At 42.3% G+C, this 26095-nt stretch overlaps 1 protein-coding gene across 2 annotated transcripts in view; it reads right to left on the bottom strand.

Annotated features, from left to right (window-relative positions):
- Positions 1–754: 754 nt before the first annotated feature.
- Positions 755–26095, bottom strand: part of xpo1b (exportin 1 (CRM1 homolog, yeast) b) — a 77754-nt gene continuing 52413 nt past the window's right edge. For both annotated transcript variants that reach the window (XM_071394525.1, XM_071394524.1), the window contains exons 18-25: positions 20443–20626; positions 20033–20139; positions 14983–15177; positions 12687–12855; positions 7037–7171; positions 4938–5097; positions 2449–2545; positions 755–2298 (exon numbers count right to left, since the gene is read on the bottom strand). In XM_071394525.1, the coding sequence (XP_071250626.1) occupies positions 2152–2298; positions 2449–2545; positions 4938–5097; positions 7037–7171; positions 12687–12855; positions 14983–15177; positions 20033–20139; positions 20443–20626 (1194 nt within the window). In that variant the 3' untranslated portion in view covers positions 755–2151. The remainder of the gene's footprint in view (positions 2299–2448; positions 2546–4937; positions 5098–7036; positions 7172–12686; positions 12856–14982; positions 15178–20032; positions 20140–20442; positions 20627–26095) is intronic.

Here is a 26095-nt window from a genome sequence, read left to right as displayed (position 1 = left end):
TCTGTGTGGTGCTGGAGCTGGAGCTTATGCTGGAGATGGTGTTTGTCACAGGCATTGCATCCATGATCGAGTACTGGGCCTCCCTCCATAAACAGTATTTTGTTTCAGTGCGAGACAGTCAGCGTAACCTTTAGTGGAATACCACTATGTTATCAGTGATTAGTGTGGGGGGGGGTTTACTGCAGCCCAACCTTGGCCAAAGATGTTAAAATGGAAATTGACACGCCACAGGAATATCTAGTGTGTGTTGTGTGAGTGAGAGAGCTCAGACACTGGCATAAAGAGGGCAGAGTGACGCAGAGACACATCATCAGCCTCATGTTTCACTAGAAATCTGTTGGTGTGTGTTCACCTCAGCCAGAAAGAGGGGAAGTGGTTCTGCCAGCCTGTCAGTATAGAGAACAGGAGACGGGGCCTGTCTCCAGTGATGGTTACTAGAACAGTCTATCAGAGCGGTTATCACCGCCCCTCGGTCTTAACTCTCTGAACGAGCTAAAGGGTTTGTAGGTTTTTGTTACAGCCCAGCACTGAAACACTTTTTACTCAACAATTGGGGTATTGATTATTAGTTGATCAGGGTCATGTGCTTGGCTCTCTCTCAGGAGAGAGAAGTTACTACAGACAAATACAGACAGACCAGGGTTGGTGACCACTACTTTAGAGAATATTAATATTTAAAAAATAAAAAAGTTACACTTACTGCCACCACAAAAAAAGCGATGTATGAAAAAGAAATTGAGCCCAGAGGCATTGGTTATAAAATCCTCAACTTTAATCAGTTCAAAAAGTTTCACAACAACTGTAACAAGTAGAGAAGGGGAACTATTTGCCATTTACAGATTGAGTTTGGATTAGGAATTATACATTTGTTGCTTAATTAAACTAATTATTTCACACTCTGGAATAAAAAGCCTTTTGTTTTGGATAGAAGAGATGTTATAAAGATCCAAATAAAAAATGCAAAAATACAAAATTAAATGTAAACCGAGTTGTGTTTTATTTTTGCTTGTCTTCTAGGTCGTGTTGTTGAAGCACTACTAGCATGGTAAACAATGTCAATTAGTTCCCATTCACAATCTCAAAAGCCCACTGACAGAAGTTAAACAGGAGTTTGTTATGAAGAGGCAGCCATCTTGAACCCATAAATAACATTTCAATAACCGCTTCTTCTTTCTGTTAAAGGTCCATTTTAATGAAGAGCAACGATCCTCGTAGAGGAAAACTAAACGCCCATGTCGTCTAGGCGACAGCACACGCACTCAACACACCCACAAAAATACACTAAATAATAATGATGTTCCCATGGTAATTCATGTGCTATAGAATTGGGATGATATGCACATAATCTGACTGTCTTGCTCCGATGATGCTCCTTCCTGTCTTCCTAGTTCCCGCCTCCCAGTCACAGCCAGGTCGACCAAACGCAGCAGGTTTCTTTCAGTTGGGCGGAGGTTCAACCAATGAGCACGGCCGCTAGCCTTGACCACCTGACGCACAAAACAGCAGCATCTCTCAGACTTCCTTCCTTCATAATCCGCTAGCTTCACATTCTAACCACAATGCATTGGGTTGGGAATCAGACGCAGGGTGCGCACACACACACACACACACTTCTAGAACACCACTTCATTCCTTCCAGTCTGTCCGTCTGTCACACCATAGTTCTAGAAGCCTCTTTGCTGAGAACTTTTTGACACATATGCCTTGTTGCACAAAAACTCTCCTGTCTCACTATATATATATAGAGAGAGAGATAACATGTGGAGGGGAGAACAAGGAGGGGAGGAAACAAGTAAAGTTCAGAAGTCTTATCCATACGTCTGCATCATGTCATGCAGCTAGGGGACCAAATAAACGATAGAAGTTTGGGTTAAACAGTGGAAACATATTACACAGAAGTCTCCATATAAAACGTAGCGTAGGTGCTATGCATAACGGGCCACGGGGTGACGCGGTACGTCGTCATTTACATATTGACATGGTTTTGGTCGACAAAACACCTGATGGATGAGGACGGGCGTGTCTGCTCTCTCCGCACCTCAGCAAAGTGACCGGGGGCCTCCCACCTCTCCTTCTGTTAGGGTTCGTTGTGTGTTTGTTGGTATGCCTGTATGTACAGTAACAGCAGTATGGTTCATGTGGCTGGACGTCTCAATCACACATCTCCTCAGGTATTTCGTGTGGGTTGAGGATACCGGGAACTGACATCTGCAGCTTGTGTTTCTCCTCCTGCGCCTGACGCAGCGACGCCTCCCGCTCCTCCAGGAACAGGTCTGTGGTGTCCTCCCCTGCAAACTCCTACAGGAGGAGAGAGAGAGAGACATTACCACACACAAATACAGACAGACAGCAACAGATCTGTGGTGTCTTCCCCTACAGGAGGGGAGAAGGGGGTCCATGTATATTTTTACAGAGGAACCTTGGTTGGAGGTGGAGGAAAAGGCTCACCTTAATCTGTACCAGGAAGTCCCTCAGGTGTTCCTTGAAGGCTGCAATATCCTGGTTTAGACTGAACAGTCCTGTTACAAACACCTTGACCTGGGCACTGGGGGACAAGACAACTTAGAAGACATAGAAAAACAGGACAACAGTGTTGTGGACGTCCACCGCCGCCTCTGGACCACACCATGACCCTCAGGGTTGGGATCCTATCCTCTAGACCACACCATGACCCTCAGGGTTGGGATCTTATCCTCTGGACCACACCATGACCCTCAGGGTTGGGATCCTATCCTCTAGACCACACCATGACCCTCAGGGTTGGGATCTTATCCTCTGGACCACACCATGACCCTCAGGGTTGGGATCTTATCCTCTGGACCACACCATGACCCTCAGGGTTGGGATCCTATCCTCTGGACCACACCATGACCCTCAGGGTTGGGATCCTATCCTCTGGACCACACCATGACCCTCAGGGTTGGGATCCTATCCTCTGGACCACACCATGACCCTCAGGGTTGGGATCCTATCCTCTGGACCACACCATGACCCTCAGGGTTGGGATCCTATCCTCTGGACCACACCATGACCCTCAGGGTTGGGATCCTATCCTCTAGACCACACCATGACCCTCAGGGTTGGGATCCTATCCTCTAGACCACACCATGACCCTCAGGGTTGGGATCCTATCCTCTGGACCACACCGTGACCCTCAGGGTTGGGATCCTATCCTCTGGACCACACCGTGACCCTCAGGGTTGGGATCCTATCCTCTGGACCACACCATGACCCTCAGGGTTGGGATCCTATCCTCTGGACCACACCATGACCCTCAGGGTTGGGATCCTATCCTCTGGACCACACCATGACCCTCAGGGTTGGGATCCTATCCTCTGGACCACACCATGACCCTCAGGGTTGGGATCCTATCCTCTGGACCACACCATGACCCTCAGGGTTGGGATCCTACACATGACGTACTGGGTATACTGTATGTTGGTTTGACTGAAACACATGACGTACTGGGTATACTGTATGTTATTCAATGTGTTTCTATTGGCTAATAGCAGTAAGGACTATCTGTTATTCAATGTGTTTCTATTGGCTAATAGCAGTAAGGACTATCTGTTATTCAATGTGTTTCTATTGGCTAATAGCAGTAAGGACTACCTGTTATTCAATGTGTTTCTATTGGCTAATAGCAGTAAGGACTATCTGTTATTCAATGTGTTTCTATTGGTTAATAGCAGTAAGGACTATCTGTTATTCAATGTGTTTCTATTGGCCAATAGCAGTAAGGACTATCTGTTATTCAATGTGTTTCTATTGGCTAATAGCAGTAAGGACTATCTGTTATTCAATGTGTTTCTATTGGCTAATAGCAGTAAGGACTACCTGTTATTCAATGTGTTTCTATTGGCTAATAGCAGTAAGGACTATCAGTTATTCAATGTGTTTCTATTGGCTAATAGCAGTAAGGACTATCTGTTATTCAATGTGTTTCTATTGGCTAATAGCAGTAAGGACTACCTGTTATTCAATGTGTTTCTATTGGCTAATAGCAGTAAGGACTATCTGTTATTCAATGTGTTTCTATTGGCTAATAGCAGTAAGGACTATCTGTTATTCAATGTGTTTCTATTGGCTAATAGCAGTAAGGACCATCTGTTATTCAATGTGTTTCTATTGGCTAATAGCAGTAAGGACTATCTGTTATTCAATGTGTTTCTATTGGCTAATAGCAGTAAGGACTATCTGTTATTCAATGTGTTTCTATTGGCTAATAGCAGTAAGGACTATCTGTTATTAAATGTGTTTCTATTGGCTAATAGCAGTAAGGACTATCTGTTATTCAATGTGTTTCTATTGGCTAATAGCAGTAAGGACTATCTGTTATTCTATGTGTTTCTATTGGCTAATAGCAGTAAGGACTATCTGTTATTCAATGTGTTTCTATTGGCTAATAGCAGTAAGGACTATCTGTTATTCAACGTGTTTCTATTGGCTAATAGCAGTAAGGACTATCTGTTATTCATTGTGTTTCTATTGGCTAATAGCAGTAAGGACTATCTGTTATTCTATGTGTTTCTATTGGCTAATAGCAGTAAGGACTATCTGTTATTCTATATGTTTCTATTGGCTAATAGCAGTATGTTCCCTCTAAGGTGCGTGGGGCACGCAGCTCCCCTGGGAGACTGCCGCACAGAAGAAATATCAGCCCGTGCAGAGAAGCACGAGATTAAACTTCACTCAACGTTATAGAGTGTTCCCCTTGTTTGTTTGATTGTTTCCTAAAAGAGCACGAAACACGTACATTTCTAGACATTTCTGAAAAGCAAGTCAAGTAAAGAGCTTTTTTGTTTTGTTTTAAAGGGACAGTGTTGTATTTTGAGACAGGATTGAATAAGCTAATTAGCCAATGGACAGAGGGTAGCATAACTAGCCTGATTCTCTGTAATAATGGTGCGTTTCATTTTGTTGATAAAGGTACTTACTCCTGTAGATGTGGGAAAGCAGTTTTGAGCAGGTTGGCCACGTACTCCTGTATGAAGACCTGGTTGTTGCCGGGGTTGGAGGGGTTGAGCTGGGTGTTGATCTTGCCTTCCTCCACCAGGTTAAACATGTAGGTCAGGATGGAGGCATGCATCGTCAGGCCTGGGGCAGAGAGACACACAGCCAGACATGCAGTTACGTGATATGGATTTATGGTGAAACAGAAGAACAGACGTGCGTTCTTACCGGCAGTTTGTGCGTGTGTGTCCCAGCTAGCACATAACGTTCTGAGAACCATAGGTTTCTTAGAGCGTAGTGAGAGCGTGGTTGTCCTATGGCTATTTAGCATAAAACCTTTTCACAACTTCCTGGGAATGGTGCAGGATAGCTGCTTGGCTTTGGAACATTCTCAGCACATTTAACTTGATAAAAAATAAACGCTATTTGCTTTGTATATCATTACTTTAACAAAACATTTCCTAAGAGTTCAAACATGATTACATTTACATGGTTACAATTTTGGTAATGTTCTAGGAACGTTCTCCGACTGGTTTGACATTGGGAATGTTCTCAAATAGTCCAGAGAACATTAAGAAACAAAGTTATTCTGTGGGAATTTCAGTAATTCAGCTTAACATTTCCTACAGGTTTCCTCATGGTTCTATTTCAAATCATGTTCTCAATTTGTTCCATGAACGTTAAGAAAACTTTCCATAAAAAAAACACAAGAAAACATTAGTAACGTTCAGAGAACGTTTTAAGAATGTAATTGGAAAAAACATACATTCTCAGAACGTGAAGAAAACATTCTGTAAGCTTTAGTAACGTTCTAAGAATGTTATTTAAAAACATATACATTCCGTTCTCAGCATCAACAAAACTCTCTATCCTCCATCGTGTTCAGGTGTTAGCCACGCCCACTGATTGGCCACAGCTGATCTTAATGAGTCCTTGTTTCCTTTGAAATGGGGTCTGTTTGAATAGACTAAAATGAACAGCTTTGTATGAGTTAAAAACATGGCATGCTAGCTGCATCCTGGTGGCACAGTGGACTAATTCATGAATAGAAAATAGAAGATTATAGGTTTGAATCCCACTGATGCCGTGTCACAATAAAACAGAAATGTGCTTGTAGGGCTGAGAATTGCCAGAGACCTCACGATATCACAATACTCAAGTGCTGATATTATATGTATTCGATACTGTGGTTTTATTTGTGATTTGATGTTCCAAACATATGTCTCACCATATGTCTGCTGCAGAGGGACAAGAGAGAACCACGAGACAATGAGTTGGAAATAAAAGTGCTGAAAACAAAATTGTCCCCCTTTTAAAAAAAGATGGAGAACAAGCTATGAAGGAAATATACTGGAGTTTTGGTGCAGGTACAGCCAACAAGCACTAACATAATATTGTCAAACCAATACATCATCAAAAATAATATCCCAATATGTAACTGTATACATTTTCCCCCCGTCACTATGTGTTCTCATGATTAATGCCTAAGGAAATGAATTTCCATGTATCCTATCAGTGTGTGGAGTTAGAAAAATAACCCTAAATAACCTAGCAGTGTTTTTACAAGCCTCATTGAAACATTCAGTGAAAGTTTTAAGGAGGTTATTTAAAAATCTCAAAATAACCTATGATTTCTGTTCTCAGAGAATTAATAAAACTTCTAGGAAAACCTTCAAGGAACCAGAGTAAAACATTCTCAGAATCTCCCAGCAACCTAAAAAAGTACATTACCAGAACAGGAAAAATGTTCACTTCTGTTCTCAGAAAGTAAAAAAAATACGAAAAAAACGTTCCATTTACCAGTCAGGAAACGTATGGCTTCGACCCCAGAACCAATGGGAAACAAAAAACTTCAGTTCCCACAACTTCAAAGGAACCAAATGTGCTAGCTGGGGTGTGTGTGTGTGTGTGTGTGTGTGTGTGTGTGTGTGTGTGTGTGTGTGTGTGTGTGTGTGTGTGTGTGTGTGTGTGTGTGTGTGTGTGTGTGTGTGTGTGTGTGTGTGTGTGTGTGTGTGTGTGTGTGTGCGCGTGTTCATCGTCAGTGTGTGTGTGTGCGTTGCATCCGTGTGTGTACTGTACTCACCAGCAGTGTGTGATGTGTCAGTGACCACAGAGAAGATGTGTTGGAGGATGTCACAGAAGTATGTCTGGTAGAAGCTCTGTGCTGCAGCCTCTTCCTGAGTCACGTTCTGCAGTAGAGTGTAGAGGATCTGAAGACCTGCCCCAGGAACATACACAATATGTATCATATATATATATATATATATATATATATACAGGATCTGAAGACCTGCCACAGGAACATACACAATATATATATTATATACAGTGCATTCAAAAAGTTCAGACCCCCTTGACAGCCTTATTCTAAAATTGATTGTTTTTCCCCCTCAATCGACACACCGCACATCACAATACCCCATAATAACAAAGAAAAACATTAAAAACTATGTCCAATGTATCCTACTCATTCAAGGGTTTTTCTTTATTTTTACTATTTTCTACATTGTAGAATAATAGTGAAGACATCAAAACTATGAAATAGTAGTAACCAAAAAAGTGTTAAACAAATAAAAATATATTTTAGATTCTTCAAAGTAGCCACCCTTTGCCTTGACAGCTTTGCACATTCTTGGCATTCTCTCAACCAGCTTCATGAGGTAGTCACCTGGAATGCATTTCAATTAACAGGTGTGCCTTGTTAAAAGTACATTTGTGGAATTTCTTTCCTTAATGCGTTTGAGCCAATCAGTTGTGTTGTGACAAGGTAGGTGGTATACATAAGATATGTCTTTTACCCTATTTGGTAAAAGACCAAGTCCATATTATGGCAAGAACAGCTCAAATAAGCAAAGAGAAACGACAGTCCATCATTACTTTAAGACATGAATGTCAATCAATCCAAGCATTAGTGAGGTCAGCAATGATGTTGGCCGATTAAGCCTGGCTCGCAGTCGGTGTTCCAATTCATCCCAAAGGTGTTAGGTGGGGTTGAGGTCAGGGCTCTGTGCATGCAAGTCAAGTCTTTCCACACCGATCTCGACAAACCATTTCTGTATGGACCTCGCTTTGTGCACAGGGGCATTGTCATGCTGAAACAGGAAAAGGCCTTCCCCAGACTGTTGCCACAAAGTTGGAAGCACAGAATTGTCTAGAATGTCATTGGAGATTTCCCTTCACTGGAACTAAGGGGCCTAGCTCAAACCATGAAAAACAGCCCCAGACCATTATTCCTCCTCCACCAAACTTTACAGTTTGCATTATGCATTGGGGCAGGTAGCGTTCTCCTGGCATTCACCAAACCCAGATTCGTCCGACGGACTGCCAGATGGTAAACCGTGATTCATCACTCCAGAGAACGTTTCCACTGAGTCCAATCGCGGCTAGCTTTACACCACTCCAGCCGACACTTGGCATTGCTCATGGTGATCTTAGTCTTGTGTGCGGCTGCTACACCATGGAAACCCATCTCATGAAGCTCCCGAACAGTTCTTGTGCTGACGTTGCTTCCAGAGACAGTTTGGAACTGGGTAGTGAGTGTTGTAACCGAGGACAGACCATTTTTACGCACTACGCTCCTCAGCACTTGGAGGTCCCATTCTGTGAGCTTGTGTGGCCTACCACTTCGTCGCTGAGCCGTTGTTGCTCCTAAACATTTCCACTTCACAATAACAGCACTTACAGTTAACCGGGGCAGCTCTAGCAGGGCAGAAATTTGACGAACTGACTTGTTGGAAAGGTGGCATCCTATGACGGTGCCACGTTGAAAGTCCCTGAGCTCTTCATTCTACTGCCAATGTTTGTCTATGGAGATTGCATGGCTGTGTGCTCGATTTTATACACCTGTAAGCAACGGGTGTGGCTGAAATAGCCGAATCCACTCATTTGAAGGGGTGTCCACATACTTTTGTATATGTAGTGCATCTACAATAGAAAATCCATATGTACGTGTGTGTAGAGAGTGTGTGTTAGCATGTGTATTGCGTGTGTCCCCGCTGTTCCATAAGGTGTATTTCTATCTGTTTTTACTGCTTGCAACAGTTACCTGATGTGGAATAGAGTTCCATGTAGTCATGGTTCTATGTATTACTGTGAGCCTCCCATAGTCTGTTCTGGACTTGGGGACTGTGAAGAGACCTCTGGTGGCGTATGCATGGGTGTCTGAGCTGTGCGCTGATAGTTTAAACAGACAGCTCGGTTCATTCAGCATGTCAACACTTCTTACAAAAACAAGTAGTGATGAAGTCAATCTCTCCTCCGCTTTGAGCCATGAGAGATTTACATGCATATTATTAATGTTCGCTCTCAGTGTATATTTAAGGGCCAACCGTGCTGCCCTGTTCTGAGCCAACTGCAATTTTCCTGTCCCTCTTTGTGTCACCTGACCACACGACTGGACAGTAGTCCAGGTGTGACTAAACTAGGGCCTGTAGGACCTGCCTTGTTGATAGTGTTGTTAAGAAGGCGGAGCAGGGCTTTATTATGGACAGACTTCTCCCCATCTTAGCTACTGTTGTATCATCATATTTTGACCATGACAGTTTACAATCCTGGGTTACTCCAAGCAGTTTAGTCACCTCAACTTGCTCAATTTCCACATGATTTATTACAAGATTTGGTTTAGAGTTTAGTGAATGATTTGACCCAAATACAAATATTTAGGACTAACTTATTCCTTGCCACCCACTCTGAAACTAACTGCAGCTCTTTGTTAAGTGTTGCAGTGATTTCACTTGCTGTAGTAGCTGACGTGTATAGTGTTGAGTCATCCACATACGTAGACACACTGGCTTTACTCAAAGGTCATTAGTAAGAATTTAAAAAAAGGGGCCTAGACAGCTGCCCTGGGGAATTCCTGATTCTAACTGGATTATGTTGGAGAGGCTTCCATTAACTTCTTATGGCTGCAAGGCAAAGTGTTGAGTAGCCAGTGAAATCGTGCCCATTTCAAACGGCCTCCTACTCAAATCTTGCTTGTACAATATGAATATTATTATTCTTTTTGGATAGAAAACACTTTCTAGTTTCTAAAAGAGTTGGAATTATTTCTCTGAGTGAAACAGAAGTCCTTCTGCAGCACTTTTCCTGACCAGGAAGTGAAATGTCAGAAATCGATGCTCTTTTCAACTTGATGCCTATACATGGTCTTAACACTTAGGAGTCTGCTGACACTCTATACGCCTTCCTATTGGTGTAAAGAGGATGTCAGAGAAGACATTTTTGTGCTCCTCTTGGTCTGTGGTGGAAAAAAACCTATTTCTTTGACGTGACCGTCCACTTCCGGTACTCTGAAGGAAGTGGGATTGACTTCTGTTTTGCCTTGGTAACGAACGGCTAACGTCTCCGGCTCGATTTTTTTTTGATACATGTGACCATATCATCGTAATGTATGTTTTTTCAATATAGTTTAATCAGATTATTGAAACTTTATTCGGGAGTTTTGCCGTGTTCCGTCCTCTGACTGTGTTTACGTTGGAGAAATTTATGCCACTCGGCTAGTGCCAATGCTAATTGAAGAGGGAAATTTGCCATTCTGAATCGAAACAACGACTCATCTGGACAGAGGACACGTTCTTCAACATTCTGATGAAAGATCAGCAAAAGTAAGACCCATTTTATGATGTTATTTCATATATCTGTCGTGCATGTGAACTGGCCGTGGGCGCCCAATTATTTCTGTCTATTGTAGCTACGCTAATATAGCGATACATTTTGTTTTCGCTGTAAAACATTTAATAAATCGGAAATATTGTTTGGAATCACAAGATGCCTGTCTTTCAATTGCTGCAGACTATGTATTTTTCAGAAATGTTTTATGATGAGTAATTAGCTATTTGACGTTGGTGTCTGTAAATATTATGGCTGCTTTCGGTGCAATTTCGGATTGTAGCTGAAATGTAAACTATGGTTTATACATGAAATATGCAAATTTTTCGAACAAAACATATGCTATACAATAAATATGTTATCAGACTGTCATCTGATGAATTTGTTTCTTGGTTAGTGGCTATTTATATCTTTATTTGGTCGAATTTGTGATAGCACCTGATGGAGTAAGAAACTGATGGAGTTAGAAAAGTGGTGTCTTTTGCTAACGTGGTTAACTAATAGATTTACATATTTTGTCTTCCCTGTAAAACATTTTAAAAATCGGACATGTTGGCTTGATTCACAAGATGTGCACCTTTCATCTGGTGTCTTGGACTTGTTAATGTGTGAAAGTTAAATATTTAAAAAAAATAGATTTTGAATTTCGCGCCCTGCACTTTGAGCTGGATGTTGTCATAAGTGTACCGGTGTCGGGCTGCCCCCGTAAAAGGTTAAAGAACACCATCTGTGTTCTGTTGGACAAGTAACTCTTTATCCACATTATAGCAGGGCCATAACGCCATAACACATACATTTATCCAGACTATGATCGATAATGTCAAAAGATGCACTGATATCTAACAAAACAGCTTCCACAACCTTTTTATCATCAATTTATCTCAGCCAATCATCAGTCATTTATGTAAGTGCCGTGCTTGTTGAATGCCCTTCCTTATAAGAGCGCTGAAAGTCACGTTGTCAATTTGTTCACTGTAAAATAGCATTGTATCTGGACAAACACAATTTTTTCCAAAAGTTTACTAAGGGTTGGTAACAGGCTGATTGGTCGGCTATTTGAGCCAGTAAAGCGGGCTTTACTAATCTTGGTTAGCAGAATGAATTTAGCTTCCCTCCAGGCCTGAAGGCACACACTCTCTTGTAGGCTGAGATTGAAGATATGGAAAATAGGAGTGGCAATATCGTCCGCTATTATGTTGATAGACAACAATCATTTGTTCACCTCTTCCACACTCACTTTACGGAATTAAAAATGTCAATGCTTGTCTTTCATAATTTGGTCAGTTATACTTGGATGTGTAGTGTCTGCATTTGTTGCTGGCATGTCATGACTAAATTTGCTAATCTTGCCAATGAAAAAATTAATTAAAGTAGTTGGCAATATCAGTGGGCTTTGTGCTGAATGAGCCACCTGATTCAATGAATGATGGAGCTGAGTTTGCCTTTTTGCCCCAAATGTAATTTAAGGAGCTCCAAAGCTTTTTACTATCATTCTTTATATAATTTATCTTTGTTTCATAGTGTAGTTTCTTCATCTTTTAATTCAGTTTAGTCACATTATTTCTCAATTTGCAGTACTTTTGCCAATCGGTTGTGCATCCAGACTTATTTGTCATTCTTTTTGCCTCATCCCTCTCAACCATACAATCGGTTTTTTATTAATCAATCCAAGGGGATTTAACCGTTTTTACAGTCATTTTCTTAATGGGTGCTGATTAGTAACTGGGATAAGTAGTTTCATAAATGTGTCAAGTGCAGCATCTGGTTGCTCTTCATTACACCACAGACCAGCAAATATCCTTTACATTAACATAAGAATCACTACAAAACTTATTGTATGCCCTCTTATACACTATATTAGGCCCAGGCTTTGGAACTTTGGTTTTCCTAGATATGACTATTATATTGTGATCACTACATCCGATGGATTTGGATACTGCTGCTTTAAAGAAGATTTCTGCAGCATTAGTAAATATGTGATCAATACACGTGGATGATTTCATTCATGTGCTGTCATTCGTAAAGGAAAGCACCTGTGTGTGTGTGTGTGTGTGTGTGTGTGTGTGTGTGTGTGTGTGTGTGTGTGTGTGTGTGTGTGTGTGTGTGTGTGTGTGTTCGAGCCTCACCTGTGTCGGCCACGTTCCTCATGGTGTGTTTGAAGGCCCAGATGATGGAGTCCAGCACCAGTTTGAACTGGGCCGGAGGGATGGCCAGGAAGGCTGGGAAACAGTGGGAGTTGACCGCCTGCAGCAGGTAGAAGAAATGAGTCCTGTGTTCCGGGTACTCCTCAAAGTCCTGCAGAGAGAGAGACGGGCCATATTGATGAGAACCAACCGACAACAGCTATAGGCACTAAAAAGATAGGTTGTCCTTGGGATTGGTAGAACAACAGCTGTATAATGTGTGCAACACACAGCACTAACACTCCATGGAGAGTGACCCCCTACAGTCAGTATAGAAATGGAACACTCCATGGAGAGTGACCCCCTACAGTCAGTATGGAAATGGAACACTCCATGGCGAGTGACCCCCCTACAGTCAGTATAGAAATGGAACACTCCATGGAGAGTGACCCCCCTACAGTCAGTATGGAAATGGAACACTCCATGGAGAGTGACCCCCTACAGTCAGTATGGAAATGGAACACTCCATGGAGAGTGACCCCCCTACAGTCAGTATGGAAATGGAACACTCCATGGAGAGTGACCCCTTACAGTCAGTATAGAAATGGAACACTCCATGGAGAGTGACCCCCCTACAGTCAGTATGGAAATGGAACACTCCATGGAGAGTGACCCCTTACAGTCAGTATAGAAATGGAACACTCCATGGAGAGTGACCCCCTACAGTCAGTATGGAAATGGAACACTCCATGGAGAGTGACCCCTTACAGTCAGTATAGAAATGGAACACTCCATGGAGAGTGACCCCCCTACAGTCAGTATGGAAATGGAACACTCCATGGAGAGTGACCCCCTACAGAGTATAGAAATGGAACACTCCATGGAAAATGACCCCCTACAGTCAGTATAGAAATGGAACACTCCATGGAGAGTGACCCCCCCCCTACAGTCAGTATGGACATGGAACACTCCATGGAGAGTGACCCCCTACAGTCAGTATGGAAATGGAACACTCCATGGAGAGTGACCCCCCTACAGTCAGTATGGAAATGGAACACTCCATGGAGAGTGACCCCCTACAGTCAGTATGGACATGGAACACTCCATGGAGAGTGACCCCCCTACAGTCAGTATGGACATGGAACACTCCATGGAGAGTGACCCCCTACAGTCAGTATGGAAATGGAACACTCCATGGAGAGTGACCCCCTACAGTCAGTATGGACATGGAACACTCCATGGAGAGTGACCCCCCTACAGTCAGTATGGACATGGAACACTCCATGGAGAGTGACCCCCTACAGTCAGTATGGAAATGGAACACTCCATGGAGAGTGACCCCCCTACAGTCAGTATGGAAATGGAACACTCCATGGAGAGTGACCCCCTACAGTCAGTATGGACATGGAAAACTCCATGGAGAGTGACCCCCCTACAGTCAGTATGGAAATGGAACACTCCATGGAGAGTGACCCCCTACAGTCAGTATGGACATGGAACACTCCATGGAGAGTGACCCCCTACAGTCAGTATGGAAATGGAACACTCCATGGAGAGTGACCCCCTACAGTCAGTATGAACATGGAACACTCCATGGAGAGTGACCCCCCTACAGTCTATGGAAATGGAACACTCCATGGAGAGTGACCCCCTACAGTCAGTATGGAAATGGAACACTCCATGGAGAGTGACCCCCTACAGTCAGTATAGAAATGGGGGTCTCAGTGAAGTACCTCTTTAAAATTGACTTATTTTGTTGGTTACAGGTACAAAAACAATCAAATCAATGCATAGAAAGATAACCCAAAGCATTCCACCCCTCAGTCCCCATCCACCCACCCGCATCCTCCCTCCCCATTCCACCCCTCAGTCCCCATCCACCCACCCGCATCCTCCCTCCCCACCCGGAAACCAGGCTTCCTACACCCTCAGATTACGAGATGCCAAGGTCAGACCTTTCCATATTCTGTTCCAGTTAAAACATTGTTCAGATTCAATTAGATCTGTAGAATTTACTCTTTTAATGGCTAGCTCAGAATATGAGCTTTACAAAAGTTGTTTATATATTATTGAGATCAGTCCTTTCAGGAGCCCAGATAATTTATTTATAAATCACATCATGGAATGTTTTGGTAGTTTTAGTTTGTACTTTTGACAACAAAATGTACTTTTGACAAATTTTGCCTACTATGTCATGGATTTACAACCATACTGACTTCAATATGTTAAGAGTACATTTGATAAACTTTCAAGATGAAAGTTTAGAACAATAGCCACTATTAATAATGCTGATACTTACTTTATTGATCATGTTGAGCGTGCATTCGAACACGGCATCGAAGATCTGCGGGATCTCCCCGGTGATGTGTCCGCCCAGCTTGTTGACGATGGTTGCCATGGTGCTGAGGACCTCGGGCTCCCGGGCGGCGGGGACGTTGCGCTGGTAGTCGATGAGAACGGCGTCGAGCAGCGGCGGAACAAAGTTCTCCCCCACCTGGAAGGAAGGAACACCGGAAGGGAAGAGAGGACGGGATTAACGGACAGATCAACACGGCAGAGGGAGGAATGTTATGTTCTCACCAGGTTATTATAGGACAGGACTGAGGTCAGTGTTTGTGTGTTTGTTACTAAGGACTAAGTGACCAACACGGTTGTCTTTCAAACTCTTAAGGTGAGAGTTTTCCAATCCATTCCTGGAGTACACACAGGACTGACAAGTACTGCTTTAAACAGTCAGGTTGGACAGTCAAGGTTGTATAAGTCTTGTTTTTGTCATGTCGTTTTTAATTGAAACACCTCCGCTGTCTTTCATTGGGATATATGTAGTAACAATATATCCTAGTAACAATATATCCTGATACATGTAGTAACAATATATCCTGATACATGCAGTAACAATATATCCTGATACATGTAGTAACAATATATCCTGATACATGTAGTAACAATATATCCTGATACATGTAGTAACAATATATCCTAGTAACAATATATCCTGATACATGTAGTAACAATATATCCTCCTGATACATGTAGTAACAATATATCCTCCTGATACATGTAGTAACAATATATCCTAGTAACAATATATCCTCCTGATACATGTAGTAACAATATATCCTAGTAACAATATATCCTCCTGATACATGTAGTAACAATATATCCTAGTAACAATATATCCTCCTGATACATGTAGTAACAATATATCCTGATACATGTAGTAACAATATATCCTCCTGATACATGTAGTAACAATATATCCTGATACATGTAGTAACAATATATCCTAGTAACAATATATCCTGATACATGTAGTAACAATATATCCTAGTAACAATATATCCTCCTGATACATGTAGTAACAATATATCCTGATACATGTAGTAACAATATATCCTGATACATGTAGTAACAATATATATATATTTTCTTTAACCTTTATTTAACTAGGCAAGTCAGTTAAGATCAAATTCTTATTTACAATGACGGCCTAGGAACAGTAGGTTAACTGCCTTGTTCAGGGGCAGAACAACAGATTTGTACCTTGTCAGCTGGGGAATTCAAACTTGCAACCTTTCGGTTACTAGCCCAATGCTCTAACCACTAGGCTACTTTGCCGCCACAATATATCCTGATACATGTAGTAACAATATATCCTGATATACAGTTTACGTCGGAAGTTTACATACACCTTAGCCAAATACATTTAAACTCATTTTTTTTTTTTTATTTTTTTTACAATTCCTGACATTTAATCGTAGTAAAAATCCCTGTCTTAGGTCAGTTAGGATCACCACGTTATTTTAAGAATGTGAAATGTCAGAATAATAGTAGAGAGAATTATTTATTTCAGCTTTCATTTCTTTCATCACATTCCCAGTGGGTCAGAAGTTTACATACACATTCAATTAGTATTTGGTAGCATTGCCTTTAAATTGTTTAACTTGGGTCAAACGTTTCGGGTAATCTTCCCACAATAAGTTGGGCGAATTTTGGCCCATTCCTCCTGACAGAGCTGGTGTAACCGAATCAGGTTTGTAGACCTCCTTGCTCGCACACACTTTTTCAGTTCTGCCCACACATTTTCTATAGGATTGAGGTCAGGGCTTTGTGAGGCCACTCCAATACCTTGACTTTGTTGTCCTTAAGCCATTTTACCACAACTTTGGAAGTATGTTTGGGGTCATTGTCCATTTGAAAGACCCATTTGCAACCAAGATTTAACTTCCTGACTGATGTCTTGAGATGTTGCTTCAATATATCCACATCATTTTCCTTCCACAAGATGCCATCTATTTTGTGAAGTGCACCAGTCCCTCCTGCAGCAAAGCACCCCCACAATATGATGCTGCCACCACCATGCTTCACGGTTGGGATGGTGTTGTCACCACCATGCTTCATGGTTGGGATAGTGTTGTCACCACCATGCTTCACGGTTGGGATGGTGTTGTAGCTGTATTTATTAGAGAGGGGTAAAGATAAAGATTTTGTTCGGGCGCCAGGCAGGTATTAACCATGCCGAAAGGAAAATAGTAGAATAGAGAGAGTACCACTACCAGACCCACACACATCAGCAGAAGAGACTGCCTAGAGTGTAGCCTGTTTACCAGATAGCCAGTGGAGAGAAAAGAGAATACACACCCTATAAAACCCACATCACAGCACAGGGGTAATCCCACCAAGAATACCTCATACAATAATAATAATGGCAAAGCAATTGAACAGCAACTTCATACAAGAAAGAACCCAGTCGTCAACAGAGGATTTGCAGTAATATGTATTATCTTCCAGTGGAGGAGTGCAGAGGGTATGAATGTGGGGGGGGTGTTCATAGACACAACAAAGGCCTTAAAAATGTCCACAATCTTCTCGGCCACAGGTCATTAGTACACCCCCCCTCAATACAGTTCAAATAACAATACACAACCTGCAAGCAACCTCCCTTTTAACTAAAATGTCAACCCAAATACTTCTGGCAGGGCAATAATAGTCCAGCTCTAATGAACTTCAATGGGAAGTGCATTTGAAAAATAGAGAGTCTGTTGCAGGGTAAAGCACTGGAACGATAGAGGGAAGAGAAAGAGAGAAAGAGAACAAGAGAGATCTTAGCTGTGGTCTTCAGGCGAGCCGGTGTACTGTCTGACCGTCCGATGGTTTGTATGTTAAAACTTCGCAACAATGTTGCTACTAATCCATGCGATCCATAACCGGCGCGGTCCCAAACGAAAACAACCACGACGTAGAGCGGTCACACCGACGATTGAGTTAAATACGTTATAATCTACACACGATGAAAACAAACAAAACTTCTGCAGCATAGCACACACAATCAAACTGTCGCGCCACCCAAGAGCTCCTCCCCAAAGCTGTCTTTATCTCCTCCTTCCTGACTGCTGATGCGCTCTTAAAGGGGCAGCGCACGGTGAAGGCTCCGTGCAGGATTTCCCCACAGTGTTCTTCGGCTTGCAAGCCTCCCCCTTTTTCCTCCAAACATAACGATGGTCATTATGGCCAAACAGTTCTATTTTTGTTTCATTAGACCAGAGGACATTTCTCCAAAAAGTACGATCTTTGTCCCCATGTGCAGTTGCAAACCGTAGTCTGACTTTTTTATGGCGGTTTTGGAGCAGTGGCTTCTTCCTTGCTGAGTGGCTTTTCAGGTTATGTCGATATAGGACTCGTTTTACTGTGGCTATAGATACTTTTGTACCTGTTTCCTCCAGCATCTTCACAAGGTCCTTTGCTGTTGTTCTGGGATTGATTTGCACTTTTCGCACCAAAGTACGTTCATCTCTAGAAACACAGAACGCGTCTCCTTCCTGAGCGGTATGACGGCTGCGTGGTCCCATGGTGTTTATATTTGCGTACTATTGTTTGTACAGATGAACGTGGTACCTTCAGGCATTTGGAAATTGCTCCCAAGGATGAATCAGACTTGTGAAGGTCTACAATTTATTTTCTGAGGTCTTGGCTGATTTATTTTGATTTTCCCATGATGTCAAGCAAATAGGCACTGAGTTTGAAGGTAGGCCTTGAAATACATCCACAGGTACACCCCCAATTTACTCAAATGATGCCAATAAGCATATCAGAAGCTACTAAATCCATGGCATAATTTTCTGGAATTTTCCAAGCTGTTTAAAGGCACAGTCAACTTAGTGTATTTATGTAAACTTCTGACCCACTGGAATTGTGATACAGTGAATTATAAGTGAAATAATCTGTCTGTAAACAATTGTTGGAAAAATTACTTCTGTCATGCACAAAGTAGATGTCCCAACCGACTTGCCAAAACTATAGTTTATTAACAAGAAATTTGTGGAATGGTTGAAAGAATAGTTTTAAGGACTCCAAACTAAGTGTATGTAAACTTCCGACTTCAACTGTATGTAGTAACAATGTATTCTGATACATGTAGTACCAATATCTTCCTGTGAGATGTGTATATATCTGATACATGTAGTACCAATATATCCTGTGAGATGTGTATATATCTGATACATATAGTACCAATATATCCTGTCAGATGTGTATATATCTGATACATGTAGTACCTAATATCTTCCTGTGAGATGTGTATATATCTGATACATGTAGTACCAATATATCCTGTCAGATGTGTATATATCTGATACATGTAGTACCAATATCTTCCTGTCAGATGTGTATATATCTGATATATATAGTACCAATATCTTCCTGTCAGATGTGTATATATCTGATATATATAGTACCAATATCTTCCTGTCAGATGTGTATATATCTGATACATATAGTACCAATATCTTCCTGTCAGATGTGTATATATCTGATATATGTAGTACCAATATCTTCCTGTCAGATGTGTATATATCTGATACATGTAGTACCAATATCTTCCTGTCAGATGTGTATATATCTGATACATGTAGTACCAATATATCCTGTCAGATGTGTATATATCTGATATATGTAGTACCAATATCTTCCTGTGAGATGTGTATATATCTGATACATGTAGTACCAATATATCCTGTCAGATGTGTATATATCTGATACATGTAGTACCAATATATCCTGTGAGATGTGTATATATCTGATACATATAGTACCAATATATCCTGTCAGATGTGTATATATCTGATACATGTAGTACCTAATATCTTCCTGTGAGATGTGTATATATCTGATACATGTAGTACCAATATATCCTGTCAGATGTGTATATATCTGATACATGTAGTACCAATATATCCTGTCAGATGTGTATATATCTGATATATGTAGTACCAATATCTTCCTGTCAAATGTGTATATATCTGATATATATAGTACCAATATCTTCCTGTCTGTATCTCAGTGTATCTCACCATCTGTGGATCGCTGGATCTGCTAACCCAGCCCGAGATGAGTTTGAGCGTCTCTCTTTTCACCGTCCTCATACTTCTGATCAAGGGCTGTTTCGTCACCATCTCTCCTGAAACGCACAGCGCCAAGAGAAGAGACGCATGAGGAGAGGACACACCACCAAGAGAAGAGACGCATGAGGAAAGGACACACCACCAAGAGAAGAGACGCATGAGGAAAGGACACACCGCCAAGAGAACAGATGCATGAGGAAAGGACACACCGCCAATAGAACAGACGCATGAGGAAAGGACACACCGCCAATAGAACAGACGCATGAGGAAAGGACACACCGCCAAGAGAACAGACGCATGAGGAAAGGACACACACAGCCCCCAGCCCAGCCCAGCCCCCAAACATCCCCCCCACTGACCGTTGGTCTGGATGGCTGCGGAGATGTTTTCGCTGAGGCACTTGTAGACGTTGAGCATGTCCAGATAAATGCGTCCTAACTGGATAACGAAGGGGTGTCCCACGGCCTTACAGGCCCGGACGTTGGTCTTCAGGATGCTGCCTAGCTGCTTCACCGTCTCTGGGTCCTTCAGAATGTCCACGTTCTAACAGAGGGGAGTCAATCAATCACATGTCATTTATAAAGCCGTTTTTACATCAGCAGATGTCATAAAGTGCTGTACAGAAACCCAGCCTAAAACCCCAAACGGCAAGCAATGCAGATGCAGAAGCACAGTGTGTAGGATAAACTCCCTGGAAAGCAGGAACCTAGGAAGAAACCTAGAGAGGAACCAGGCTCAGAGGGGTGGCCAGTCCTCTTCTGGCTGTACTGGGTAAAGATTTAAGAGAAGGGTACTTTAGTGATCATCAGACTGAAACGTGAATGGATGGAGTTAAAACATGACAATGATAAAGGGGTTGACTAGAGAAGAAACAGATATGATGAATCTATTTATTCATTCTGATTATATTGAGTTTAATAAGCTGCAACAGCTACTCTTCCTCCTAGGGTCTGCAAAGAACAAAACAATCATTTACAATCGATAACCTCAATGGAGAATACTTTTTATAGTTCAGGATTAAACTTTATCTGTGTCCTGGACAAATAGCCCATAAAGACAGCTGGACATCATTAGAGAGAAAAGAGATTTGGTATATTCAGGTTACCAGGTGTGTGTGGGTGACTTGATCAGTGTTATTGATCAGACTGAAACGTGAATGGATTAAGTTAAACTAAATCAGGGTCAGAGAAGACTGAAATATAACAAAACTGTTTGACATAGAAACACCAGATTTTCAGTTTTAAAAAAATTATATTTTATTTATACAACTTTATTTATACAACTTATTCAACTTTCATATGAAAAATATGAATAACATACCAGCCATGAGGCCACTAGGTGATTTGACTGCAGGAAAGGGGTAGCTACTACAGGTCTGACTACAGGAAAGGGGTAGCTACTACAGGTCTGACTACAGGAAAGGGGTAGCTACTACAGGTATTTGACTACAGGAAAGGGGTAGCTACTACAGGTCTTTGACTACAGGAAAGGAGTAGCTACTACAGGTCTGACTACAGGAAAGGGGTAGCTACTACAGGTCTTTGACTACAGGAAAGGGGTAGCTACTACAGGTCTTTGACTACAGGAAAGGGGTAGCTACTACAGGTATTTGACTACAGGAAAGGGGTAGCTACTACAGGTCTGACTACAGGAAAGGGGTAGCTACTACAGGTCTGACTACAGGAAAGGGGTCGCTACTACAGGTCTGACTACAGGAAAGGGGTAGCTACTACAGGTCTGACTACATGAAAGGGGTCGCTACTACAGGTCTGACTACAGGAAAGGGGTAGCTACTACAGGTCTTTGACTACAGGAAAGGGGTAGCTACTACAGGTATTTGACTACAGGAAAGGGGTAGCTACTACAGGTCTTTGACTACAGGAAAGGGGTAGCTACTACAGGTCTTTGACTACAGGAAAGGGGTAGCTACTACAGGTCTTTGACTACAGGAAAGGGGTAGCTACTACAGGAAAGGGGTAGCAACTACAGATCTTTGACTACAGGACAGGGGTAGCTACTACAGGTCTGACTACAGGAAAGGGGTAGCTACTACAGGTCTTTGACTACAGGACAGGGGTAGCTACTACAGGTCTGACTACAGGAAAGGGGTAGCTACTACAGGTCTTTGACTACAGGAAAGGAGTAGCTACTACAGGTCTGACTACAGGAAAGGGGTAGCTACTACAGGTCTTTGACTACAGGAAAGGGGTCTACTACAGGTCTTTGACTACAGGAAAGGGGTAGCTACTACAGGTCTGACTACAGGAAAGGGGTAGCTACTACAGGTCTTTGACTACAGGAAAGGAGTAGCTACTACAGGTCTGACTACAGGAAAGGAGTAGCTACTACAAGTCTTTGACTACAGGAAAGGGGTAGCTACTACAGGTCTTTGACTACAGGAAAGGGGTAGCTACTACAGGTCTTTGACTACAGGAAAGGAGTAGCTACTACAGGTCTTTGACTACATGAAAGGAGTAGCTACTACAGGTCTTTGACTACATGAAAGGAGTAGCTACTACAGGTCTTTGACTACAGGAAAGGGGTAGCTACTACAGGTCTTTGACTACAGGAAAGGGGTAGCTACTACAGGTCTTTGACTACATGAAAGGAGTAGCTACTACAGGTCTTTGACTACATGAAAGGAGTAGCTACTACAGGTCTTTGACTACAGGAAAGGAGTAGCTACTACAGGTCTTTGACTACAGGAAAGGAGTAGCTACTACAGGTCTTTGACTACAGGAAAGGGGTAGCTACTACAGGTCTGACTACAGGAAAGGGGTAGCTACTACAGGTCTTTGACTACAGGAAAGGGGTCACTACTACAGGTATTTGACTACAGGAAAGGGGTAGCTACTACAGGTCTTTGACTACAGGAAAGTGGTAGCTACTACAGGTCTTTGACTACAGGAAAGGGGTAGCTACTACAGGTCTTTGACTACAGGAAAGGGGTAGCTACTACAGGTATTTGACTACAGGAAAGGGGTAGCTACTACAGGTCTTTGACTACAGGAAAGGGGTAGCTACTACAGGTCTTTGACTACAGGAAAGGGGTAGCTACTACAGGTCTTTGACTACATGAAAGGAGTAGCTACTACAGGTCTTTGACTACAGGAAAGGGGTAGCTACTACAGGTCTTTGACTACAGGAAAGGGGTCACTACTACAGGTATTTGACTACAGGAAAGGGGTAGCTACTACAGGTCTTTGACTACAGGAAAGTGGTAGCTACTACAGGTCTTTGACTACAGGAAAGGGGTAGCTACTACAGGTCTTTGACTACAGGAAAGGGGTAGCTACTACAGGTATTTGACTACAGGAAAGGGGTAGCTACTACAGGTCTTTGACTACAGGAAAGGGGTAGCTACTACAGGTCTTTGACTACAGGAAAGGGGTAGCTACTACAGGTCTTTGACTACATGAAAGGAGTAGCTACTACAGGTCTTTGACTACAGGAAAGGAGTAGCTACTACAGGTCTTTGACTACAGGAAAGGGGTAGCTACTACAGGTCTTTGACTACAGGAAAGGGGTCACTACTACAGGTATTTGACTACAGGAAAGGGGTAGCTACTACAGGTCTTTGACTACAGGAAAGTGGTAGCTACTACAGGTCTTTGACTACAGGAAAGGGGTAGCTACTACAGGTCTTTGACTACAGGAAAGGGGTAGCTACTACAGGTCTTTGACTACAGGAAAGGGGTAGCTACTACAGGTCTTTGACTACAGGAAAGGGGTAGCTACTACAGGTCTTTGACTACAGGAAAGGGGTAGCTACTACAGGTCTTTGACTACAGGAAAGGGGTAGCTACTACAGGTCTGACTGCAGGAAAGGGGTAGCTACTACAGGTCTGACTGCAGGAAAGGAGTAGCTACTACAGGTCTTTGACTACATGAAAGGAGTAGCAACTACAGGTATTTGACTACAGGAAAGGGGTCTACTACAGGTCTTTGACTACAGGAAAGGGGTAGCAACTACAGGTATTTGACTACAGGAAAGGGGTAGCTACTACATGTCTTTGACTACAGGAAAGTGGTAGCTACTACAGGTCTTTGACTACAGGAAAGGGGTAGCTACTACAGGTCTTTGACTACAGGAAAGTGGTAGCTACTACAGGTCTTTGACTACAGGAAAGGAGTAGCTACTACAGGTCTTTGACTACATGAAAGGGGTAGCTACTACAGGTCTTTGACTACAGGAAAGGGGTAGCTACTACAGGTATTTGACTACAGGAAAGGGGTAGCTACTACAGGTCTTTGACTACAGGAAAGTGGTAGCTACTACAGGTCTTTGACTACAGGAAAGGAGTAGCAACTACAGGTATTTGACTACAGGAAAGGGGTAGCTACTACAGGTCTTTGACTACAGGAAAGGGGTAGCTACTACAGGTCTTTGACTACAGGAAAGGGGTAGCTACTACAGGTCTTTGACTACAGGAAAGGGGTCACTACTACAGGTATTTGACTACAGGAAAGGGGTAGCTACTACAGGTATTTGACTACAGGAAAGGGGTAGCTACTACAGGTCTTTGACTACAGGACAGGGGTCACTACTACAGGTCTTTGACTACAGGAAAGGGGTCACTACTACAGGTCTTTGACTACAGGAAAGGGGTAGCTACTACAGGTCTTTGACTACAGGAAAGGAGTAGCTACTACAGGTATTTGACTACAGGAAAGGGGTAGCTACTACAGGTATTTGACTACAGGAAAGGGGTAGCTACTACAGGTCTTTGACTACAGGAAAGGGGTCACTACTACAGGTATTTGACTACAGGAAAGGGGTAGCTACTACAGGTCTTTGACTACAGGAAAGGGGTAGCTACTACAGGTCTTTGACTACAGGAAAGGGGTAGCTACTACAGGTCTTTGACTACAGGAAAGGAGTAGCTACTACAGGTCTTTGACTACAGGAAAGGGGTAGCAACTACAGGTATTTGACTACAGGAAAGGGGTAGCTACTACAGGTCTTTGACTACAGGAAAGGGGTAGCTACTACAGGTATTTGACTACAGGAAAGGGGTAGCTACTACAGGTCTTTGACTACAGGAAAGGGGTAGCTACTACAGGAAAGGGGTCACTACTACAGGTCTTTGACTACAGGAAAGGGGTAGCTACTACAGGTCTTTCTGTGACCTGGGGTTCTCCAGCAGCTGAAGACATGTACATAACAGTCCTGACATGGTTTCAATCAGACACACTGCTCTTCAGGACAACTCTCTCCCTCCATCCTGTCTTACTCACTGTCCTATCCAGTCACGTTCTCACTGGGGGATTTTAGTTATTTACAAAACATGTAAAATATGAAAGAAGTGTAAAATGAATGATCACAGGAGTGAATAGATTCATTATTACAGGAGTGACTAGATTCATTATTACAGGAGTGACTAGATTCATTATTACAGGAGTGACTAGATTCATTATTACAGGAGTGACTAGATTCATTATTACAGGAGTGACTAGATTCATTATTACAGGAGTGACTAGATTCATTATTACAGGAGTGACTAGATTCATTATTACAGGAGTGACTAGATTCATTATTACAGGAGTGACCAGATTCATTATTACAGGAGTGACTAGATTCATTATTACAGGAGTGACTAGATTCATTATTACAGGAGTGACTAGATTCATTATTACAGGAGTGAATAGATTCATTATTACAGGAGTGACTAGATTCATTATTACAGGAGTGACTAGATTCATTATTACAGGAGTGACTAGATTCATTATTACAGGAGTGACTAGATTCATTATTACAGGAGTGACTAGATTCATTATTACAGGAGTGACTAGATTCATTATTACAGGAGTGACCAGATTCATTATTACAGGAGTGACTAGATTCATTATTACAGGAGTGACTAGATTCATTATTACAGGAGTGACTAGATTCATTATTACAGGAGTGACTAGATTCATTATTACAGGAGTGACTAGATTCATTATTACAGGAGTGACTAGATTCATTATTACAGGAGTGACTAGATTCATTATTACAGGAGTGACTAGATT

Source organism: Salvelinus alpinus, chromosome 3 (genome assembly GCF_045679555.1).
Source record: "Salvelinus alpinus chromosome 3, SLU_Salpinus.1, whole genome shotgun sequence".
NCBI lineage: Eukaryota > Metazoa > Chordata > Actinopteri > Salmoniformes > Salmonidae > Salvelinus > Salvelinus alpinus.
Note: the sequence above shows the minus strand (reverse complement) of the source record. Positions and strands in the feature narration are given on the sequence as shown.